General features: G+C 39.5%; 1 protein-coding gene across 4 annotated transcripts in view; it reads left to right on the forward strand.

Moving 5' to 3' along the window:
• Window positions 1–23,239, forward strand: part of LOC126277931 (multidrug resistance-associated protein 1) — a 342,566-nt gene that overhangs the window by 298,896 nt on the left and 20,431 nt on the right. For all 4 annotated transcript variants that reach the window (XM_049977512.1, XM_049977511.1, XM_049977509.1 and 1 more), the window contains exons 23-26: window positions 2,141–2,230; window positions 2,308–2,398; window positions 9,065–9,173; window positions 13,683–13,809. In XM_049977512.1, coding sequence (XP_049833469.1) covers window positions 2,141–2,230; window positions 2,308–2,398; window positions 9,065–9,173; window positions 13,683–13,809 — 417 coding nt within the window. The remainder of the gene's footprint in view (window positions 1–2,140; window positions 2,231–2,307; window positions 2,399–9,064; window positions 9,174–13,682; window positions 13,810–23,239) is intronic.

The following is a 23,239-nucleotide window of genomic DNA, read 5'->3' on the forward strand; positions in this document are numbered from 1 at the left end:
TGATACCATCATCAAAAATGGTAGAGACTTACAAAAATACTATTTGTAACCCATTTCTTTGCTGTAATTTAATGTCAATATAATATCTGAAAACTTCTCAAATGTCGAAATTGCAGTAATGCAATAAAAATTTTTACAACTAAAAGGAAGTATGACATCATACAAAAAATAAAGAGCTGCAGCAAAGTGAGGCCATGTTTATTGGTTAACAGGTATGATGTCTTTCACATGAATTTAATGCAGTAGCAGTTCCTTCAGTAATAAGTGGAATAAAAACAAAATATGAGTTCTATGATTTTTTGAATTCTTTTTGCTTTTGCTCTTTGTTTTCTAAGTTCATTATATGATAACCACATTCATCTGTCTACCTGTTCCAGATATTTCCTATTCCTTTTTTGTTTTCTGGTCAAAAGCAACTTCAGTGTATGTTACTGCATGTCCTGTGAATCCTAATTGTGACCACTCATTACTGTTAAGGTGCAAGGAAACCATGACAAAGGAAACCATGACAAATAGCATAGAGACAGTATTATACCGGGTGGTTATAGTGAAACTGCCTAGAAAATATTTATAAGACCAATATAAAATTGGCCATTGTTAAACAAAAAGAAATTTCGTTACATTTGAATGACCGAGAGCAGTAGACATATTTAGTGACCAGTAGAATGCAACAAAATGGTGCCCACATTAAAACAGTGTATGTTCAGTGTCTGTTATGCACAGCTTTATTCCTGGAAATTACATGTGGAACAGTTTCCACTAGACAGTAATTAAAACTGGAAGTGTTTTTTGACAAAATATCCCATGAAGTCTGCAATGTAAAAATTGGTGGCAAAATGGTTCAAAACAGGCTCTGTAGCAAATAAGAATTATTGCATTCATTAACAAAGGTCAGTTCTTCATTGTAAATATTTTACATGCCAGTTGTATTTTACAAGATTTCAAGGAACCTAATCAACGCTGTAACTCATTCGTTATTGCAACTTTGATGAGTGGTATGCAGAATGAATAGTTAACAGAAAAAACATTGTGTTCCTGTGATTTGTTTGTGAAATGTATTAACTGTGGCTTCTGTCCCTGTGTGAAGAAATATGTGGTGGTTAACTGTGTGCAGATCAGTTAGAGAATGCGATGCTTCTTTGGCATAAAGCAGTCAAAGTAATTTGAAAAATTCTGTTATGGGCTGAATTATGTGACAATTCATTGAACCCATGTTGCAGGATAAGGTGCTGGGCACATGCTTATAAAGAATGTTTTGTTAGTTCACACTGTGTAATGGTATTCACACAAAACTGCAAGCTGATGCTTAGAAGAAGAAGCCACTAACTGTTTTGTATGGTATTTACTAATAATTACATTGGCAAAGAAACAGCTAATTTGTGAATTGTTAAAATGCTGAATTGTGCAAATTTTGTTCAGTCTGTAGCTCAAATAATCTCTGCCATTCTGTAACTGGTATTAGTGCTTAGTTACCAGCACTTGTATGTGAAATGTAAGAAATATTTACTATTAGTTAATGTATTGTATCTTTAAGCTTAAAATGCATGTTCATTTCCACAGCAGTTCCTTTCTGTTAAAAATTGTGGTACTGCTTTTAAAAAGGAGGCTGTGTGTTGCATTTTCAAATATTTGGTGATTTTTCATTGCTCCAAAATGTGGTTCCTTGTGAGTATGTCCAGTCATAGTTTGCTTCAGTGAATGTGCAAAATAAATAATATTATTATCATTGTTATTGTTATTATTTTTATTATTTACTAATTTATTATATTACTTTCTTCTAAAGAAGTCAAGAGTTTATAACTGACAGAAAAATGAAAACTCCCCAGTTACCCAGTTTATAGGCTCAGAAAAGTAACAGACAACAATGTTTTAAAGTTATTCTTTCTTCATTCTTTAAGTGTGTATAAAACAAGAAAATAAAAAATTGAAATACATCCTTCAGAGAAATATGCAAGCTTAGTATGATAGTAAATGTTATCATAACTTGCAAATTGTGTGTAATGAACAAACATTCATGAAAGATTAATAATTGAATTACGTAGTCATATTTTTGTTTATTACTTTATGTTCAGTACTGACACACATTATTTTGTATATTTTTATATTTCTATATTTCAAAACATTTGCCTTTGCATTCCAGGTACTGGCAACCATAGTTGTTATCAGCTATAGTACACCAATATTTATGGTAGTTATTATACCAATCGGAATTTTATACTATTTTATACAGGTAAGTTATTTTAAACTTGTTTCTTGATAAGTAAATATTGGTTACTGATTTCAGAACAAGATTTTATTTTGTTTCAGCGTTTTTATGTAGCAACGTCTAGACAGCTCAAACGTCTTGAATCAATTTCCAGGTCACCAATATATTCTCATTTTGGGGAAACAGTAACAGGTATGTTAAGTCATAGGTATGATATGCTCTTCTCATTCCTTCTCTCTCTTCAGCACCTCTGTCTCAGCAACCCAAATGTTAATCTAGGTTGCCTCTGCGAATCTCTCCATCCTATGAAATGCACCAACTGCTATCAGTATCCCATTTACAATAGCTTTCATTCCTTCCTTGCACAAAGTTTATCCCTTACAGCATTGCCAAATACATGCTCATCAATACATCTTCCAACACGTGAAAATAAATATCAAAGATGTATTAGGTTTGCTTCTGTTTTGGGATCACTGTCGACGTTTGTTTAATGATTTTTCTGGCAGTTCACCAGCATAAGTGGCTGGCATTGTCAAAGGTTCACCCTCTGTGACAGATGTAAACCTTTCAGCAATGCCAGCCACTTACACTGGTGAAATGTCAGAAAAATCATTGAGCACACACTGGCTGAAGATCTCGAGACAACAGCCAAGACGCAATACATCAGCAAGTGGCTCTGAACGCCTCCAGAATTATGTGCAGTGTCAGAGCTTTAGACAAGAACATCTTTCAAAACCTGGTCCATAATTAGATTTCCTTTGCCATACTCTTCAATGTTCCTAATACTCTAACCACATTTACCAAACAACCACAGTGGAACACCCATTCTTAATAAAAATGTGTGTGTGTGTGTGTTTTTCCTTGCTAGTATTTTCCTTACTTTATTGATTGTGGATATGTTTTCTTGGGAAAGACGAAGGCTTATTGCTTTTTGCCTTGTTGTTTGACAGAATTAACTCGTTTCTATGGTGCAGAACCAAAATGTAGGCGAAATATCTCTCCGGACTGCCTTTCATCTCCACATTCCATGGTGTGCATGGTGATCATGTGAATGTAACATTAAAAGATAATTTCTGTCTAAAGGGTCCCAGGGAAAATTTGTATCAGAAACCCACAATGAGGCTACCTGAAAATGCCATCACTCACAGTATCTAAAGCATCATAAAGAATAACCATTAGTAATCTCTGACATTACTCATTCTTCTCCTATAATTTTTTATATCCAAGCCACATTCACATATTCTGACAGATTGTGCAATCTCTTTAGTCTTCCATATCTTTCCATACAGTCTTGGGCTGAACAGGTTCTGAATCACTCCTTGAATTCGTGGACTCAACAATTTTCAAGTTTCTGTGACACTTAATTTCGACCTCCTAGAGTTGTCTGTTCTAGTGAGTAAAATATCTCGAGGACACCCCCCCCCCCCCAACTCTCACGATCATGTAAAAGTCCCTAGTTATGTAACCCATAAATATGTCTGCTCCCCCCACCCACAAGTATTTTCTCTCAGCTTCAGAAAATGACTGACTGCCAAATTTGGACTCTTTCTGTTTTCTGATATTTATTTATTTTTCTGATGTCCCAGAAATCAAAATAAACATGGTTGCATGTGGGGATCTCTAAATTTCATTTGCAGAGTGCTATTCATTCTAGCTGCTTTTTATGCTTTTTTAGAAATCTTAGTTTACTGCTGTCACAGTCACTTCTGAAATAATCCACAACAGCAGTTGATATACATTTTGTTCTGTTACTGCCCAAGGCATTCACTATATTGCCTATATCTTACCTCTATGAGCCTGGCATTGTCTTCAGATTGAGAGCCATTCTCTCTAACCTGTGGATAGTCGGTCAATAATGCAAGAAGATACATCTTGACAAGCTGAAGAAATGCATGCCCCACCAGTACTTAAGCTAGTCTGCATTGTGTACTGAAATGAAAAATCCTCATTAAAACCCTCCCTACTTTCCCCAAAGTTGCAATTGACCACCCACCAAACTTTAAAAGTATTCTATCCCTCAGGGACATCTGTATTTGTATACTGGGTACCGTACGGGCTCAGTGAACCCGTTTTTCCTGTGCAGGGCACAGGGTGCTGCCTGTCATGGGTATTGTGGCTTCGCTGTCTGAATTACAAGAACGGTACAAATACCTACACGAAAATCTTCAGTTTCAAGGTATGCTCCACACTGGTGACCTGCATGGCTGTTGCAGACCAGTCATTAGTGGGCAACTGCTGGGCGACCTGCCACCTCGGTTGTGTAAAAGGCTTATCCAGGCAAGCAGGTCCCTGTCTGGCTGGACACTTTCATTTCTAGCTGCTCATGGGACTTCAAGAAAGCCTAAATCTTTCTTGCACTATTAGCAGTTTGGGTGGTCTATTAGGCAATATCAACACCCAAACATGAAAGAGAACTTGGGTGGTTTGTCCACCTCAGGTGTCTGTGCCTTTTAATGCATCCTGTCTTAGTAACAGACCATATCCTGCAGTCAGTCATGTGTTTAACATTATAAAGCATGTAGAAGGTTCATTTGAAAATTTGTCACCTCTCTATGTCAATAAAACACTAGACGGACTTGCAGGGCACATTAAATCCACCAGGAGGGTTAGTAATGACACACTCCTGAAAAAGAGACTGCAGGCTAACCAGAGTAAAAAGTTACTGAATACTAAATTATTTGGAGAATGTGCTATAAAATTCAGCTCCATACTGGTTTAAAGTGTCGTAAAGTAGCTTTTATGGACTGGGACATCACAGGTAGTGCAGAATGTTATCAAAAGGGTTGATGTTGATGTCCAGAAATAGGCATCCTTTATTCTGACATTCAGTTTACCAGTTTCCTGAATAAATGGGAGAAAGCCAGCTGCAATATAGAGTTAGGTCATATGTACCTAACACAATGTGCTTCTTTCATTATGTCCACTTTTCTCATACTATCATGCATTGCAATGGGCAGGTTACATGTGGATGATGCTGTTCCACTGCCCGCTGTTGGGCATTCAGTGTACGCCCCACCCATGTGTGTCAATTGTTCTCAAGCCCATCCCGTTCATAGCAAAGATAGGGTTGCTGCCTTCATAGAATGGAAGAAAATCTAAGAGATTCGAGTGATACAATGACACTCGTACAATGCAAAAGAGGTATTTAAAGCATCACAGTTGCCCTCTTTCATGCTGTTGTCTGTGTCACTGTTGAAGCAGCCTGTGCAGAAAACTAGTGTTGGCACCCAGACCTTGGTAAATAATGGCACCTCTACCTGCACCTGTTGATGCAGCTGTAAACCTTTAGTGCTAGCCCACAAACTAACTACCCACCACAGCGTTATTGGTGGCTGCTAGGACTGTTTATATTTTTAAAAAATATTGGGAATCTGATGTATCAGTATTTAAAAAATCAGTGGTCCTCAATATATTGAAAAAAGTATTGATATATTGATAGAAATAGTATAAAACAATATTGGCTGCACATTATAAAGACAATGCAAGTTCTAGAGCTGTATATTTAAGTACTGGTTCATTGTTAGATGTTCTGTACATCGATAAGCTAGTAGCTTGCCTATCCCCCTTATAGCAAGAATCAAAAGGAAAAAGATGCATGTCCCGCTTGCCATTAACCACTTTGGGAACAATGGTAACTGTATGTAAGTGGCATAATAAAAAATGTCAGTCATTCGGTTTCTTCAGACATCAGATTTGACCCAGAACACTTCATGTCAACCTCTGTGTTTTAATTTCTGCCAGTGACATAGCAGTTGTAGTGTCAAAATAGCATGGTGAAGTTGGAGGTTGCAGTTTCTGTTGGTAGCCCCAAGAGCCAATTAGATCAGCATTTCCCCTTGGCTTTCATACTGCAGTGGAATGTGAACCAATTCAGGACACCATTTGAAGGAACTTGAGGTACAGTAATGTGTTTCTGTTTTCAAGAGAGACATTTTAAGTTCTCTGACACTTCTGAGCTATGTGGCTACAATCCCTCGAAGGACGACCATTTCATGAGGAGAAAACTATAGGAGTAGTGGCTTTTTTCATCAACAGTGCCTACCAGTCCTAGCTTCTTTCCCTAACTACCAGCCTGAAAGCACTCACTGTATCACTAGGTGTGCGTCATCAGCTGACGATGTCTTCGCATTACCTACCCCCACATGAGGTGCTAGATGAAGTGTCTCTGTGAGCACCTTATTCATCTCCCCCATCCCTTCATCCTTTGCTTTGAGGCTCTGCAGCCACCTACGCCAGGGGTAAAGCAGTTGAGAGCCTTCTTTTGACCTCCATGCATGTTTGTTGAACATGGGGCAGAACTTGTATTTCAGCACTGCTATAGGGTCGTTCACTGCAGTTGATCTCTTGGTACACTCTCCAGTCCTCACACTCACAACTCAGAGGGAAGTGGTTGATGACTTGCCCGTAAGTGACCATGTTCCTGTCTGGAATCACCTGGCAGACAGAATGATGTCCAAAAGAAATCTGCCACAATGGATGCTTCATGGTGTAGACTGGATGAATTACAGCCAACTTACAGTGACGACATCCAGCAATGGGTGGATTATATTACCCAAATGATCCATCATGCTGCTGATGAAGCATCCATTCTGGAGGCTTCAGGTCACCTGAAAAAGGCAACTTATCACATACATCACATAGAGGAGTTATGAATGTCATACTACAAAGGTACAGGTGGGCAGCTCTGCATGCATAGGTTCAAGGTTTGGCCAACTAGGATAACCTAGCAACTTTTTGGGTTGCAGGGGCAAAATGTTAGTGAATCATGAGGGTGAATTAGCAGAAGTTGTGGCAACAGTGTCCGATCACCATAAATCATTCTACTAAAAGTGCAGTTGTGTGGGAGGTCAGCAAGAGGATTTGTGGGAGAGGTGGGAGGTGCCTGGTGGCTGCTGTAATATGGAATGGAAGACTCCAGACCACCCCCACAAGAATTGCTCAGACTGTGGTGGCCTGTTTTGCCACAGGTACTGCCACTGCCAATGAGGGTTTAGCTTTCCAGTGCTACAGGTTGGAACTCAAATCTGAATGCCCCTCTCAACAGCCATCACTGATGAATAATAAAACAGTCCCTTCTCGATGTGAGAGCTGGATTCTACCTCAGACGCAGCTCATGTTAACCTGAATTGTGCGCAGGTCACTTTTCTTACTCGTGGTGACAGGGCATTTTAACTCCCCTTTTAAAGCTTGGGAGGTACCGATGCGCCCACCTTAGCCACTTAAAGTGCAGTTTCAGGAGGTATCACTCCACATTTGATAACCTGGTTCTCTTTGAAGCAGCTATACAACAGGCTATCCTGCACTGACATCACCATCTGGGCAGCTTTTATGACACCGAGAAGGCCTACAATACTACTTGGTGGCATATAATCACTGGGCAGTTTCCTGAATGCAGATTTCGAGTATGTCTTCCCATGTTTTAAATCCTACTGTCTTTTCCATAGCTATTAATATTATCTTGTCCAATGTTAAATGTCCTATGTTCTGTCCAGTGTTCGTTGTTTGTTGGCAGCTTCTGTCTTTTGTTATTCTTAGGGACTTTTTTAACAGTTCCCATTCAATTTTACACTTTCCTCATTTGTAAATGAGGGATAGTTTCTTAATTTTAAGGGTTTGGTGTAGTTTCTGGGCCTCACATTTGTCTTGAATCGTAAGTGGTTGCTGCACCTTGGGGACCTAAAAGTCTTGCTCTGGAAGCACACAGCATTTTAAAATGTTGTAGCCACAATTCATGGGGAGCAGACTGAACTTGTCTGCTCTGGTTTTACAGGTCTTCCATGTGATCTACAATCATTGCAGCATGTGTAATCAACAGAGAAATTGGTCCAACTTATATAGAACAAACTGTACTTTCTGCAGTGGCAGGACAAGGAAGCTTCATTCTGCTGGATACCAAGGCATGTGGGGATTTTAAGGAATGGACAGGCAGGCAGGCAGAGCTGCCAATGAAGCCTGCAGAGAATGTAATGTTACTAAATGTGCTAGTCCTCTGCAGTCTGTCATTTTGTTGGTGGATCACAGATCTGTGCAGTTATGGGAGGAGGAATGGCTGCCATTGACACACAATAAGCTGGGGCTAGTGAAACCAACTGCCCAGCTTTGGAGGTCCCAAAGCTGGTTGCCCGTATATGACCTGCCTCTGAATTGGGCACTTCCTCTAACATAACCCTTTTTACTCCAGTGAGAGGACACCAACCTATGATGCCTGTGGTGTACACCATATTTTATGTGAGTGCATTTTATTGTGTGACAAGCTGGCAGAAGTGCTTTTAGAAGTGGCTTCCATCTTTTTTTATTTGATTATGTGAGGATTGTGGTCAAGATTTTAAAATTTTGTGGTATGTATGGACTCTGCCCTAAGGCTGAAGATTTTAGTGTGTTGCAGAGTGGCTGGCTCTTCCCCTTTTATTCCAGTGGGTAGTTGGCTGTTGTTGTTGTTGTTGTTGTTGTTGTTGTTGTTGAGTTTTCTAATCTGTCCTTCAGTAGTCTTGTTTGCATCCACTTATCAAATTGATCATTTCACTGTGAAAGGTGTATTCATTTATTCAGCACATGTTATTCCTCTTCTGTCACTCTTATATTTTATCCCATCAGATGCAGGCCATCCAGAGTAAAGCCACATTGTCTGTCATCTCAGCTGTAAGTTATGTGTGATTATTAATTTTTATTTGGGATATGACATTGTCCCACAGATTTTTTGACCTCAGTCCTAGCTGGCACCTTCCTTACACTTACCTCCACCCTTATTCTCATATAGGTTATATAATATTCAGCCTCCCCCCCTCCAAAATTGTTGTGCATGAGTTTTTATTTAGTAGATTCTGTATGTAATTCCATGTTCATCTGATATTGATGTAGGTGCTTCAACCATCCGAGCATATGGTGTGCAGCAGCGGTTCATCCGAGAAAATGAGAATAAGGTGGATGTGAATCAAGTATGTTATTATCCCAGCATTATTGCAAACAGGTATGATTAAACCATTATTTTGTAAATATTGAAATTATACTGGTCAATTAAATAATAACACCTTTGGCTCTGTTTTTATATATTTATTACATCCTGGGACAGTTTCCGTTAATTTTGTTACCTGTTTAAGTAATTATATAGTATTCATTCTAAATACACAAGGCTCTTAAAGTACCCTTTCTCCCCAAATATTTTCTGAAGAAAGCATGTTCCACACCTTAAGGTAGATTCACAAATACAACTTATGACTGTAGATCTCAAGATAATATGTGCCATTTGTTCCATTTTCATGTTCTCTCATTCATTCCATTTTCTTATACAAATGCGTTGATATCTAACTTTTGATCTAAGAAGTACTGAAACAGTTCAACCTTGTTTCTTAATCAGTGGAAAATCGAGGATGGAACAATGACAGTATGACAGTATTATGAAAGGGGTAGATTTCTACTCACCATGTAGAGGAAATGTTGAGTCACAGACAGGCTCAACAAAAGGGCTGCTATAAATGAGAGCTGCTTGTAACACAAAAAAACACACAAACACATTCATGCAAGCATGGATAGCACACATGTGACTGCTGTCGCTGACCACCAGGTAGACTTTACAAACATGTATTGTAAACATAAAAAGAGGTTTTGAAGCAAATGGGTAATGTTCACAACAGTTATGCAAGATGCTATGGCTAAAACCTAAATTGAACTTACCCTCCGTAGCTCATTCCAGCAAGTTGTCTAATCAAACTGTTTCTGGCTTTCAATTTTTGTTCTGTGGATTCAAGGTGTTTTCTAAAGGTGAGTAAGTGAACTAGGTACAAGCAAAGATCTTTTGGGAACAGACTGTGTTTTTTTTCTTTGTACCACAAAAAGAATGTGTTGAGTTCCCTACTTGTTGTGCAGTTGCTCAGGTGGAAACATACTTAAGTTTTCTGCAGGTTGGGGCTTAACCTCCACTGCTTGTGATAGTTACTTAGGGTAACTAGATAATTACTGCATATTCACTCACCTTGCTCATACTCCTTAAATCATATTGCTATCACCATATGGTAAACATAACAGAATTTTTCAGAGTTCGTGTCTGGAGGGAAGAGAGAAGAATGCTGTCTGGCATAGCATAAAAGGACTAGACTGCTAACAGGAAATGAGGGTGGGGGAATGTGAATAGGGAGGAGGTGATAGGACAGAGGAGGCTTAAAGTGTTGGGCTGATGGTGTGGGGATAGTTGGTTGAAGCCAGGATAGTTTAGGGAGTGGAGATGATTTTGTAAGGATAACTCCCAACTGTGCTGTTCAGAAAATTTGGCAGTGGGGGAGAGGATCCGTATGGGTTGGCACACGCTCATACACACCTTCATACCTCTGAATACTGCACATGGCAGTCTTCATAACTCCCTCTAGTCTCTGCATGTTCCTCCAGACACTGCTGTTCTCTCCACCCACCTGTACCGTCATATCCCTATCCCTTCCAGACAGCTGCTTTTGTTCAGTGTGCCAGTTGCATTTGAGTGAGTGAGTGTTGAAAGCTAAATCAATAATGATCTCTTCTTGTGCCTGTCTGCAACTCAACATGTCATCTTTACAGTGAGTAGTAGTAACGTATCCTTTTCTTTTTATCGCAGATAACCCGTTTGTTCCTTCTTTGTGGAAGTTTCCAAACTGTTGAGTTGTTACGGAACTCTGTGATACCTTATTCTAAAAGTTGCACTGTTGAGAGCTCCTTGTTGTTTGAATAAAGAGGGAGATGTGGTTACGGCTCATTCAATGTTGTTCATAATTTATTTTAACGAAACAGCTCTCTGACACTGCTAATCTAGTGAAGTCTGATCAGTATTGTACTGTCTGACTTTAGCTGATCAGTCAGGCAAATCAGAGCTGTAAAAGAATTGCCATTAATTAGTACTCATCCTGCAAAAGTGAGTATAGTGTCCATATGACTTTTTCTGAATATAAGGACAGTGACCATTAGTAATTAAATTTTCAGTACAATTTTATATGCTCATGAAGAATTCCAAAATCTTTAGCTTAGTTTTGAAGGGAATCTGCTTCTAATGGAATAGTAACTATTGTTATGCAGACAGGTCAAGTTACAGTGGAGACAATGTCTCAGCTTTACAATTACAAAGGGTGATATATTGTGGAATTGTGATAGAACATAGATGGTCATGCAGTGAGCTCCTGGAGACTATAAACTGCTAACTGCAGTTGCTTGAGTGACCATGAAAGGACATAGAGCAGAGGAGATGTGTGGTTAAAATTGCTGTGCAGAATGAAATATATGAAATGGAGTGCTCAAAGTGAACCTTAAATACAAGATACAGATCTATGATTAAAGATATTATAAAAGTTGTGGTGCCATTTATCAGGATCCAGGTATATACCACCAAAGAAATGATGGTTGGGAAAGAAGGATGAGACTTCAATTCATTCATTAATGATATGAAAAACTTGGGGTATGCTTTGTGGGAGGTATGAGACACCACCTAGTCATAATAAAATTATGTACATCATGTTCCAGCTCATTGTAAAGCAAAATTAAAAAATCATATTGACTTTTTAAAATTTAGTGATGTATAAAAATCCGTACTGGTATGGAGATTTAATTTTAATACACCTCTCAAAAACTGAAGAATGTACCTGCCCAAAAATTCAAATTTTTGCCTTTAGTTAATGGCTGAAAACTCGTGAGGAGTCATAGGTTTATCTTGTCCCTAGTTATTTCTTCAGTGGATTTCCAACATTGGATATCTTTATTGCCAGATTTTATCATGATATTTTAGCAGACTGAAGTGATCTCTCACAGGTGCAGTAATATCATGGTCAACTAATATATTATTTATGTTCCACACAAGTTGTTCCAGCATTATGTTTTTACTTATATTATTGTGTTTTATCAGTGTAATCACATGTAACATTTTTTGCAACTTTCAAATGAAAATTATGCCCAAAAATAAGGTAACAGTTGTGAATGCCCACTGTAACCCATTATACAGGATTTTTTTATTTATTTATTTTATGACAGTCATTCAATAAATAAAGCCTCTCTCTCTCTCTCTCTCTCTCTCTCTCTCTCTCTCTCTCTCTCTCTCTCTCTCTTTCATAAATAGGAAAGTTCACATTTTAAGTGCTTCATATTTCATGTTTTTTGTGCATATGTGTGAACTTTCAAACACCAGGCACGGCCTTATCTATCAAAATGGTGTCTGCACAAGGCACTAATTACCAGGTGTACTTTGACTAAATTCTTTAGTGTGGGGAAAATAAACTGTAATGAACATCCATATACATTTTTGTGCAGTATATGCTAATGATCCAGTATGGTTTAGCAATTGATAATCATCAAGAAAAACAGAAACATAGCTCCATGAGTGGTCCCATTTGAGGTGTCCTGTCACAGACACTGCTCCCAGCAGAGTGAACTGTGTGGGTGCCATTATTGGTACAGACCGTAGCATCCCAACTCGACAATTGGCTTTACAGCTATCAGCGAGCTTTGGAAATGCATATGCAGTGGTTCAGATTCTTGGACATTCAAAGATGTGAGCAATGCTGGTTCCATGAATGCTCCCAACAGATGACAAGATGCAAAGAAAAAGTAATTTTATTTGAAATATTAAAGCAAATTGGGGCCACTGGTGAAGCCTTATGGAAAGTGGTTACATTGCTTTGAACCAAAAAAATAAATCCAGCCACTGGAGTGGCATCACCTGCAATCACCAAGAATGAAGAGATGTAAGAAGTTTCCCTCTGCTGGCAAAGTCATGATGACAGTCTTTCGGGTCGTGGATGTGTTGCCAAAAGGTAACCATTAATTCAGAGGCTTAAGTGAACTGAGGGATAGTTTCTTTTGTGTTCAGTCTGACAAGAATCAAACAAGAAATCATGCTAATACATAATAAACACCCAAACACAAGTCTCAGAACCCAGGAACATGTCATCAAATTGGGTTGGACATCATTGCCTCTTCCCCTTGTAGCCCAGACCTGACACACACTGAACTCCATCTGTTTATGTAATTTAAAGACAGGAAAATAGTGTGTACACTTCAAACATGATAATGTAAGTCACACAATAAAAAAAAAGATTGTGAGCATAGAATGAGAGCTTTCACATGATGGAAACCAAGTAAGAAGATAGTACACTTAAAAATTGTGGTGTTTAATACTGTCACCATATTCTAACTCTTCATAAAACAAATGTATTTTGAGAAAAAAATTGTGGGGCACTTATTTATTGAAGGATTCTTTTATTTTTGAGCATCTGAGGAGGAAATTATACTATGCGGCACATAAGTGTTCATTGTGTTTTCTATATATATACTATTACTGTTTTGACCAGTACACTTCATTGTAGTGTGTAGTATACCCTTGTTCAGGAAAGTGGCAAAGTTAATGGCATAGAAATCTTTGTTTTTCTTGTCCATGAATGAAATGATATGATCATTATTTGATTGTGCTCTTACTTCCCTGCCTGTGTGCTTATTTTCATCAATTAAAACATTTTGTGTGCTGTTTCAGGTGGCTTGCTGTCAGATTAGAGATGATTGGCAATTTAATAATACTATTTTCATCACTGTTTGCGGTTTTGGGTCGTGATTCCATAAATGCTGGAATAGTGGGACTGTCTGTCAGCTATGCACTCCAGGTATGTGCCTAGCACTATTTTAGGAAATTAACTCTATTCTTTTGTTTACTGATAAAACTTAATTCCGGTGAATTTTTTTAACACTATATGAAAGTGATGTTGTTTGAGCTGCCTCATATGCAAGTAATGCAAGGAAAGAAAGAGGAACACAACAATCAGAAAGGATTATTGGCAGATGGAAAAAAGCTGTAATCTCTGGATGGAAACAAGTGGGAAGTGGGATTGTACCTAACTAAATAATAAGCCTTTGATAAAGTACAGGAAGTATAAAAAAATTTTGTGATTTATTTTAGCATCAAAACATTACAAAAAGTTCATATGAACATGGGTCCAAAAAATTGTGTGTTAGGGAGGTATGAAAGGAATTCTGTGTAGTGACTCCTGGGTGTCTAGTTTACATCAAATGTGCATTTTTACTCACCTTGGTGTCTGCAGTTGATTGTGGCATTTGTTTTGTTGGGTTATTCTTTGGTCACCAGTAACTCAATAACCAGTTTCCCAACACATGTATTGGACAAAGGAGATACACCATGTGGCCTCACTGACATCCAATAAAACAGGCAGTTTCCATTATTGTTCTATGTTCTTGCAGACACTGTTAGTGTCACACACTTAGTGACAAACTTTGAGAGTGTGTTTGTTTGGGATAACCTTGCAATGTATATCTTGACAATGAGTATGTCTTTCCTCGTGTTCCCACACTGTCCTCCAACATTGGATCACTGTCACATCAAAGTCCCCTACAAATTCGAATTTGCACGATTCGACAAGTCCACCAAATGAAGATCCAATGAGCGACCGCTTTCAAATGTCTGGTAACACTGTCTCGTGCAAGTACAAGGTATCCCTGTCCCCTTCACAATAGTCATTAAAAATATGATGTGGTTCATGCCTCAGACACTGAAGCATGAAAGAAACTGGTACAGGCATGTGTATTCAGATGCTGAGATATGTAAACAGGCAGAATGTGGCGCTGTGGTTGCCAATGCCTACATAAGACAAGTGTCTTGTGCAGTAGTTAGATTGGTTACTGGTGATAGCAGGTTATGAAGATTTAAGCGAGTTTGAACGTGGTGTTTCAGTTGGCACATGAGTGATGACACATCATCTCCGAGGTAGTGATGAGGTGGCGATTTTCCTGTGCGATCATTTCGTGAGTGTACCAACATCGCTGCGGTTGGAGTCTTGCAAGAATGAGACCAAAGAGAACTGAAGAGAATCGTTTAATGTGACAGAAGTGCAATCCTTTCACAAATTGATGCATATTTCAGAGCTGGGCCATCAAAAAGTGTCAGTGTGTGAACCATTAAACGAAACATCAATCCGTCATCGGAGCCAAATCTCCACTCGTGTACCCTTGATGACTGGACAATGCAAAGCTTTGCACTGACCCTGGGCATGTCAGCAGTGACACTGAAGTGTTGATGACTGGAAACATGTTGTGTGGTCGGATGAGTCTCATTTCAAATTGTATCAAATGGATGGACGTGTACAGGTATGGAGACAACCTCAGGAATCTCTGGACCCTGCATGTCAGCAGGAGACTGTTCCAGCTCTCAGAGGCTCCGTAATGGTGTGGGGCATGTGCAGTTGAAGTGATATGGGATCCCTTATATGTCTAGATAAGATTCTGACAAGTGACACATACATAAGCATTCTATCCGATAACCTGCATCCATTCATGTCCGTTGTGCGTTCTGACAGACTTGGGGAATTCCAGCAGGACAATGTGACACTCCCATATGTCCATAATTGCTACAGAGTGGCTCCAGGAACACTATTCCGAGTTTAAACATTTCTGTTTGCCACCAAACTCCCCAGACATGAACATTACTGAGCATATCTGGAATGCCTTACAACATGCTGTTCATAAGATATCCCCACCCCATCATACTCTTACGGATTTATGGAGAGGCTTGTAGGATTCATGGTGTCCATTCCCTCCAGCAGTACTTCAGACATTAATGTGATCCATGCCACTTTGTGTTGCGGCACTTCTGCGTGCTCGCGGGAACCTACACGGGTATTAGGCAGGTGTACCAGCTTCTTTGGCTCTTTAGTGTATGAACCATATCACGTCTGGTAACAACACTAAACACCAACAACACAATGCAATACTCCCTGGTAGCTGTTTTCCTTACCGTGCAGAGTTCCAACTCTTAATCATGCCTATGGTGTGTTCATGTTCGAAGAAGTTTTATTGACATCCAGTCATGTCTTCTGGGTACTTCACTTTGTTTGCCAAAGAACTCATGCTGATGCCAGTAAGGAATTTAAGAAACAAACATGATTGAAACTAAACACAGGAATGGAAAATCATCAGTACAATCAGTAACAGTTAATATTTTTCAAATAGGCCAGTTTTGGTCTGCATTTTTGAGTTGTAGTCTGTAAAGTCAGTATTTTATCAAGCGTTTTTAAAATTACGTAAGGTTTTTAGAGGTTTCTTATTTTATTAATATATAGTTTGATGGCATTGTACAATACATATTTTTATGTGTAAATAACTTTCTGCACCAGAGCTGGGAATGCTATTCAGGTGATGTGAAGTGATTGAAAACATGAAGACATTTGAAAAATCTGAAGATGTCTCAAATTTTCAATGTATTGGGCCATTAGAGCAGTAAAGAAAGATGTTTCTACTTGAAAGCACATGCAACAATATTTGGAAAAAACACTGGAAAAGATCTTGTTTTTTGTCTCAGTAGAGGAAATGGTTTGTCTACTGAGGTGTCATGCATTGCCAGTGGCTGGGTGCAGTTGAGGCCATGTGCTGCTTCCCTACTCCCTTATTACTACTGCTTCTCTCCTTCCTTCCATTCCCCTCAGCTTGCAGTCAGTGCTACCACCACTTCTTGCCACTAGCCTAGCAGCTGCGGAGGAGAGGCAGGGAAGAATGAGTATTAGTTTGTTTGGATCTGATTTCAGCGACTATAGACACAGTGGCCAGGGACAGCGGTCATGTGTGCACAAGTTCTCTCTCTCTCTCTCTCTCTGTGTGTGTGTGTGTGTGTGTGTGTGTGTGTGTGTGTGTGTGTGTGTGTGTGTGTGTGTGTGTGTGTGTGTGTGGGTGTGTGGTTGTTTTTTTTGTTTTTTTTGTTTTTTTTCTTTTTTTTTTGGGGGGGGGGGGGGCATAATGGAGCAGATTTTCATGGTTTATTCATGGATCCAGTACTTCGATGCTCCTCAGCAAGTCATCGGCGATGAATTTCAGGAACTGCGACTGTGTAACCAAAAGTACATCATGCAGTGTGGTGTTTTACAGAAATTTTATTTGTTCTAGTACATGTTGGCATTTCAAAAGTAATTCATATGTAAGCGAGCATGGATGATACGAAGAAGAAAATTGTCATTAGCTGGGGGTTCGTCCACTATGTACTCATATATTTACTGAAAGAAAAATCAGAAAATACCTGTAAAATAATGGATATAACACAGTGGGTAATAACCAAAATTTGTTGGAAATCACCTACAGTTCTTCCCTGCCTTGTACACTTCTTTCAAGAGGCTTACCTTTTTGGTGGGGTTGTTTCTAGAATCAGAGAAGGTATTTTAGATCTGTCTTGTGATTCCAAGGAAATTCTAATTTTTGTCAGTGAATGTGTTTTATTTTATTTAAATGAAATAGTATCAGTGGTCTTCATGAAATGTGCAGTTCATTTAGCTTGCTTCCTCCATGAAAAAAAGTCCATTACGAAAGATGTTGATGTTATTACTTAAGATTTTTGCTCACATCAGGAAATGCCATCTGCTTGCATTTTTTTTTCTTTTCTTTCTTTTTTTTTTTTTTTTTTTTTTTTTTTTAGATATTTCCTCATTTGCACTGCTGTTTCTGGTAACATAGCTGCAAAGGGAGATCGCCAACTTATAACTTAACTTCACCTTGATATCTAAAAATTTGTCAGGGACAAATGCTAAAACTTGTCTGGGAATCAGGGAAATATCGGGGAATTTCACTTCGGGAAACTTGTGGCAATCCTGAACTGTGATGGTCTGACTTAACCCCCTAGACTTACACTATAAATTTGGCTTCATTCTGATGACAAGCTGTTTCTAGGGCACAGATAATCTTGTTCTTGAAAGTGGTTAGAAGGACCTTTGCTATTCAGCCAGCTTATGAAAATATCAAAGGAACATGTTTAGGAAATGTTTCCTGGAAGTGTTCCTTCTGAGTTCAGCATTTCAACAGCAGAGGCAACATATTTAGTGTGCAATGCTTTAGCTTCATATCTTAAAAAAAAGCATTTGCTGGAAGATGTTGGAGGAGCACATTTCTCTTTGTTTTCATGGATCTGCAAATGCAGTTGAAAGAGCTTCAAACTGTGTTAGTCAACCACAGTGTTATTGCACCTGAGAGTGAGAGTGAGTGCTTTGGTTGGCTTATCATGAGGCAGCACGTGTTCGGCATTTAACATATGCGCAACTGACCAGAAAGCATTGGCAGTGTGAAGAGTTTTTCTCTGTCAACACTAGACATTTTTTTCTGAAATGTCACTACATGTTTCCAATAATGGCAAAGTGGAATAATACCATGCTTTACTAGTGGTTAAATATTGCACTGATTCCAAACAAATGGTTGCTACATGACCTCTACAGACATTCTTCGTTAGTAAAGCCGCTGCTGATGATATTCACTCTAATAATATAATATATTATGGTATAATATGCCACTTTCTCGTTCAAAGCTATTGACAGGTTATGTTGTTACCAAACTGAATCACCTAGTGAATGATTCTGTAATTCTGTGAGGAAAACAGTTGTGTGATGTTGACACATGTAATATACACATTATCTATAAAGCATTCCAAAAATTGTGAAAATATAGGACATGATCTTGTTTCTCAAATTTATCTACTTTTTGGTGCGTGAAAAAGGCAGATTTCAGGCAGGTGCAGTTTTTTTGTTCAACCGCTAATAACACACACACTTCTATGGATCTTAAAACTTTTATGGATCCAAAAACGCAATTTAAAAAAAAATTGATTTTTGGAACCAAAAGATTATAAATCTCTCCTTAAAGAAGGTAATATTGAACAGGCATTGGAGAAAGTGAAAGAAGAAGAAAAGGAGAAAACACTAATTGTTGACAGATTAATGGGTGATGCAAACAAGTGCTTAAAAGAATTAAGATTTGGCAGAAATAAGTGTGACCCAAGCATTGTTGAAGAGTGACACTAAAGCTAGGAACAAGTGAAGAAAATTGAAGACATAGGAAAGGTACAGAAAGAGTTAACACGCAAAAAAGCAGTGTTAAAACATTTTCTTCTAAGGACCAAAAACAAATTGAGACTTAATGACCTGATGTTGTAAAGAAACCAACAGGATTTTCCACATTACATCGAAACATTAAAAGTTATAAACATTTTGTTTTTATTACTCTGCAGTTAAGTTTTTTGTAGTTAGTTACATTTGTGCTGTATGACGGCATGTCAGTGTTACTGAAATGAAGTGCAGAAATTTGAGCCAGTATTTAGTCGGGTTTGCTATGTGCAAATCAGTAGACAGTTTTTGCAAGCAAAGTGTTCAGCAACTAAAAAAATTTAGTTTTAGGTTGCTGTCTATTCCTACAAAGGCAATGGAATGTAAGACAGCATCCGGTCAGCTTTCTTTATCAAATGGATAAAATGTCTCCATCTGCACCTACACTCTGTTGTCCATGTGAATAATTCATGCATGAAAAGCAAAATCAGTATTAAGAAAATAAAGCTCATGAACATCAGAGTAGGAAGATCCTATCAGACAGAGACTACTCCAAATTGGTGCTGGACACATGTACCAAGAAAACAGCAAATCTTGGAATACTTGGAAGGATAATGAAATGGCCTTCATAATTCAGCAGAATGTGAAAGGCTTTTAGTGTTGAGAATTACTAGCTTTCGCAACCGATGGTTGCTTCTTCAGGAAGGAGAGGGAAAGACGAAAGGATGTGGGTTTTAAGGGAGAGGGTAAGGAGTCATTCCAATCCCGGGAGCGGAAAGACTTCCCTTAGGGGAAAAAAAGGACAGGTACGCACACGCACACGCACACGCACACGCACACGCACACGCACACGCACACGCACACGCACACGCACACGCACACGCACACGCACACGCACACGCATTTGTAATATGTCTGCTTGTGTCTGTGTATGTGCGGATGGGTGTGTGTGTGTGTGTGTGTGTGTGTGTGTGTGTGTGTGTGTGTGTGTGTGTGTGTGTGTGCGCGACATACCAACAATTAAAGGGAACAGCCATGGGTACCAGGATGGCCCCCTCGTATGCCAACCTATTTATGGGTCACTTAGAGGAAGCCTTCTTGGTTACCCAAGCCTGCCAACCCAAAGTTTGGTACAGATTTATTGATGACATCTTCATGATCTGGACTCACAGTGAAGAACAACTCCAGAATTTCCTCTCCAACCTCAACTCCTTTGGTTCCATTAGATTCACCTGGTCCTACTCCAAATCCCATGCCACTTTCCTAGATGTTGACCTCCATCTGTCCAATGGCCAGCTGCACACATCCGTCCACATCAAACCCACCAACAAGCAACAGTACCTCCATTATGACAGCTGCCACCCATTCCATATCAAACGGTCCCTTCCCTACAGCCTAGGCCTTCGTGGCAAACGAATCTGCTCCAGTCCTGAATCCCTCGACCATTACACCAACAACCTGAAAACAGCTTTCGCATCCCGCAACTACCCTCCCAACCTGGTACAGAAGCAGATAACCAGAGCCACTTCCTCATCCCCTCAAACCCAGAACCTCTCACAGAAGAACCCCAAAAGTGCCCCACTTGTAACAGAATACTTCCCAGGACTGGATCAGACCTTGAATGTGGCTCTCCAGCAGGGATACGACTTCCTAAAATCCTGCCCCGAAATGAGATCCATCCTTCATGAAATCCTCCCCACTCCACCAAGAGTGTCTTTCCGCCGTCCACCTAACCTTCGTAACCTCTTGGTTCATCCCTATGAAATCCCCAAACCACCTCCCCTACCCTCTGGCTCCTACCCTTGCAACCGCCCCCGGTGTAAAACCTGTCCTATGCACCCTCCCACCACCACCTACTCCAGTCCTGTAACCCGGAAGGTGTACACAATCAAAGGGAGAGCCACATGTGAAAGCACCCACGTGATTTACCAACTGACCTGCCTGCACTGTGATGCTTTCTATGTGAGAATGACCAGCAACAAACTGTCCATTCGCATGAATGGACACAGGCAGACAGTGTTTGTTGGTAATGAGGATCACCCTGTGGCTAAACATGCCTTGATGCACGGCCAGCACATCTTGGCACAGTGTTACACCGTCCGAGTTATCTGGATACTTCCCACCAACACCAACCTATCCGAACTCCGGAGATGGGAACTCGCCCTTCAGTATATCCTCTCTTCTCGATATCCGCCAGGCCTCAACCTCCGCTAATTTCAAGTTGCCGCCGCTCATACCTCACCTGTCTTTCAACAACTTCTTTGCCTCTGTACTTCCGCCTCGACTGACATCTCTGCCCTTAACTCTTTGCCTTTAAATATGTCTGCTTGTGTCTGTGTATGTGCGGATGGATATGTGTGTGTGTGTGTGCGAGTGTACACCTGTCCTTTTTTTTTTTTTCCCCTAAGGGAAGTCTTTCCGCTCCCGGGATTGGAATGACTCCTTACCCTCTCCCTTAAAACCCACACCCTTTCATTTTTCCCTCTCCTTCCTTCCTTCCTGACGAAGCAACTGCCAGTTGCGAAAGCTTGTAATTCTGTGTGTGTGTTTGTGTGTTTTGTTCATGTGCCTGTCTGCCGGCGCTTTCCCGCTTGGTAAGTCTTGGAATCTTTATTTTTAATATATTTTTCCCATGTGGAAGTTTCTTTCTGTTTTATTTACATCGTCATATATATATATATATATATATATATATATATATATATATATATATATATATATATATATATATATATATATATATGAAAAATACCAACAAATCAATGCTGTGAGTGTCACAATATGAAATAAGCAGTGATTTTGATGATGACATAGCCAAACGGGTGACTTTGTGGACTATTAATGTGTAAAACTCCTGACAAATGTGACTAACCACCACAGCAAACTCCAGAGCATCCAGGTGTAGAGTACTCAGTTCACAGAGTACCTGTGTACTGTTAAACGATGATGACAGTGATGATAAAGGCTGAAGCTTTGTGTACAATTAAAACAAATGTCATTTAGAATGCACTTGTATGTGTGTAGCTCATGTTTTATTGTTGGAAGATGATGTGGACCCCACTCCTACCTTCAGACATCACTGACACATTTTCTGTTTTTTGCCTTGTAACAAATCAGCAACCAGTTTTCTGTCCATATGTTTGCTGAAGTTGGAACATTGCCAGGAGGAATGCAGTGTCAGTGCTACTTTCCTACTGCCAACACATTTCAGTAATAGCATAGCTTCTAAACTGGGTCACTGACAAAGAGAATTAACTTGGTTTATTATGCTAGAACAATGATAGATAAACATCAACATTTTCTAATGATCAAAAGTAAATCAGAAGTTGTAGATAAACTAGAAGAGAGTGAATGTGCTGTAAAATATTCTCAGCTCACAGGATCTCGTGCAGTGAGAGATGAAAAGATATAACATTTCATATTCAAAACTGACAGTGGTATCACACTGTTACAACGTAAGTGTTGCAAAACTTCAACTTACGAAGAACTAGATGAAGCAATGCACTTGTGATTACAGCAGAAGAGAGCAATGGTCTGGTATTAAAAGAGAAAGCAGGTGAGTTCTGTGAAACTCTGAAGGTAGATAGAAAATTTAATGCCTAATCAGGATGGCTTACTTAGTTTAAACATTGCTATGGAATTCAAGAAACTGCTTTTCAAGGCAAGATAATTAGAGTAAACAAAGTGACGGCTGATCCTTTTTGCAGTACATTCTTCACTTAAATCAAACAGAACAGCCTTCTCCTGTAACTTGTTTACATATCTGATGAAACTGGACTGCATCAGCCTGGATAGCTATAAGGGTTACCATGTTGGCATGGTTTGGGGAGGTGTGTCAAGCCTTGACCACACACACCTGGGAGGGTAACAATATGGGCGATGTGATGGCCAGCCTAGATGTGGTTTTAGACAGTTCTCACATCTGCCTAGGTGAATAATGGGCTGATACCCACGTCCCACATCAGTTGCACAATTCAGAAACATCTGAACAGGGTTTGCAAACTTTCTTGTGGATAACAAGAAGTGTGGGCAGTTGGTAGAGACAAATTCTGTCGCAAGAGGCAGAAGGATGGAGGCAGCAAGAGCATATGGCCACCCTCTACACAAACACTGCCAAATCCAATAATAAACATGCTGACACCATGGAGATGAGGGTAAAGCTCGGAAAATGGATGATGAAACTGGACTGTACTGGAAGGGCACACATCTCAGTGAGGCGCATGCTAACTCA

Source organism: Schistocerca gregaria, chromosome 6 (assembly GCF_023897955.1).
Source record: "Schistocerca gregaria isolate iqSchGreg1 chromosome 6, iqSchGreg1.2, whole genome shotgun sequence".
In the NCBI taxonomy this organism is placed as follows: Eukaryota; Metazoa; Arthropoda; class Insecta; order Orthoptera; family Acrididae; genus Schistocerca; species Schistocerca gregaria.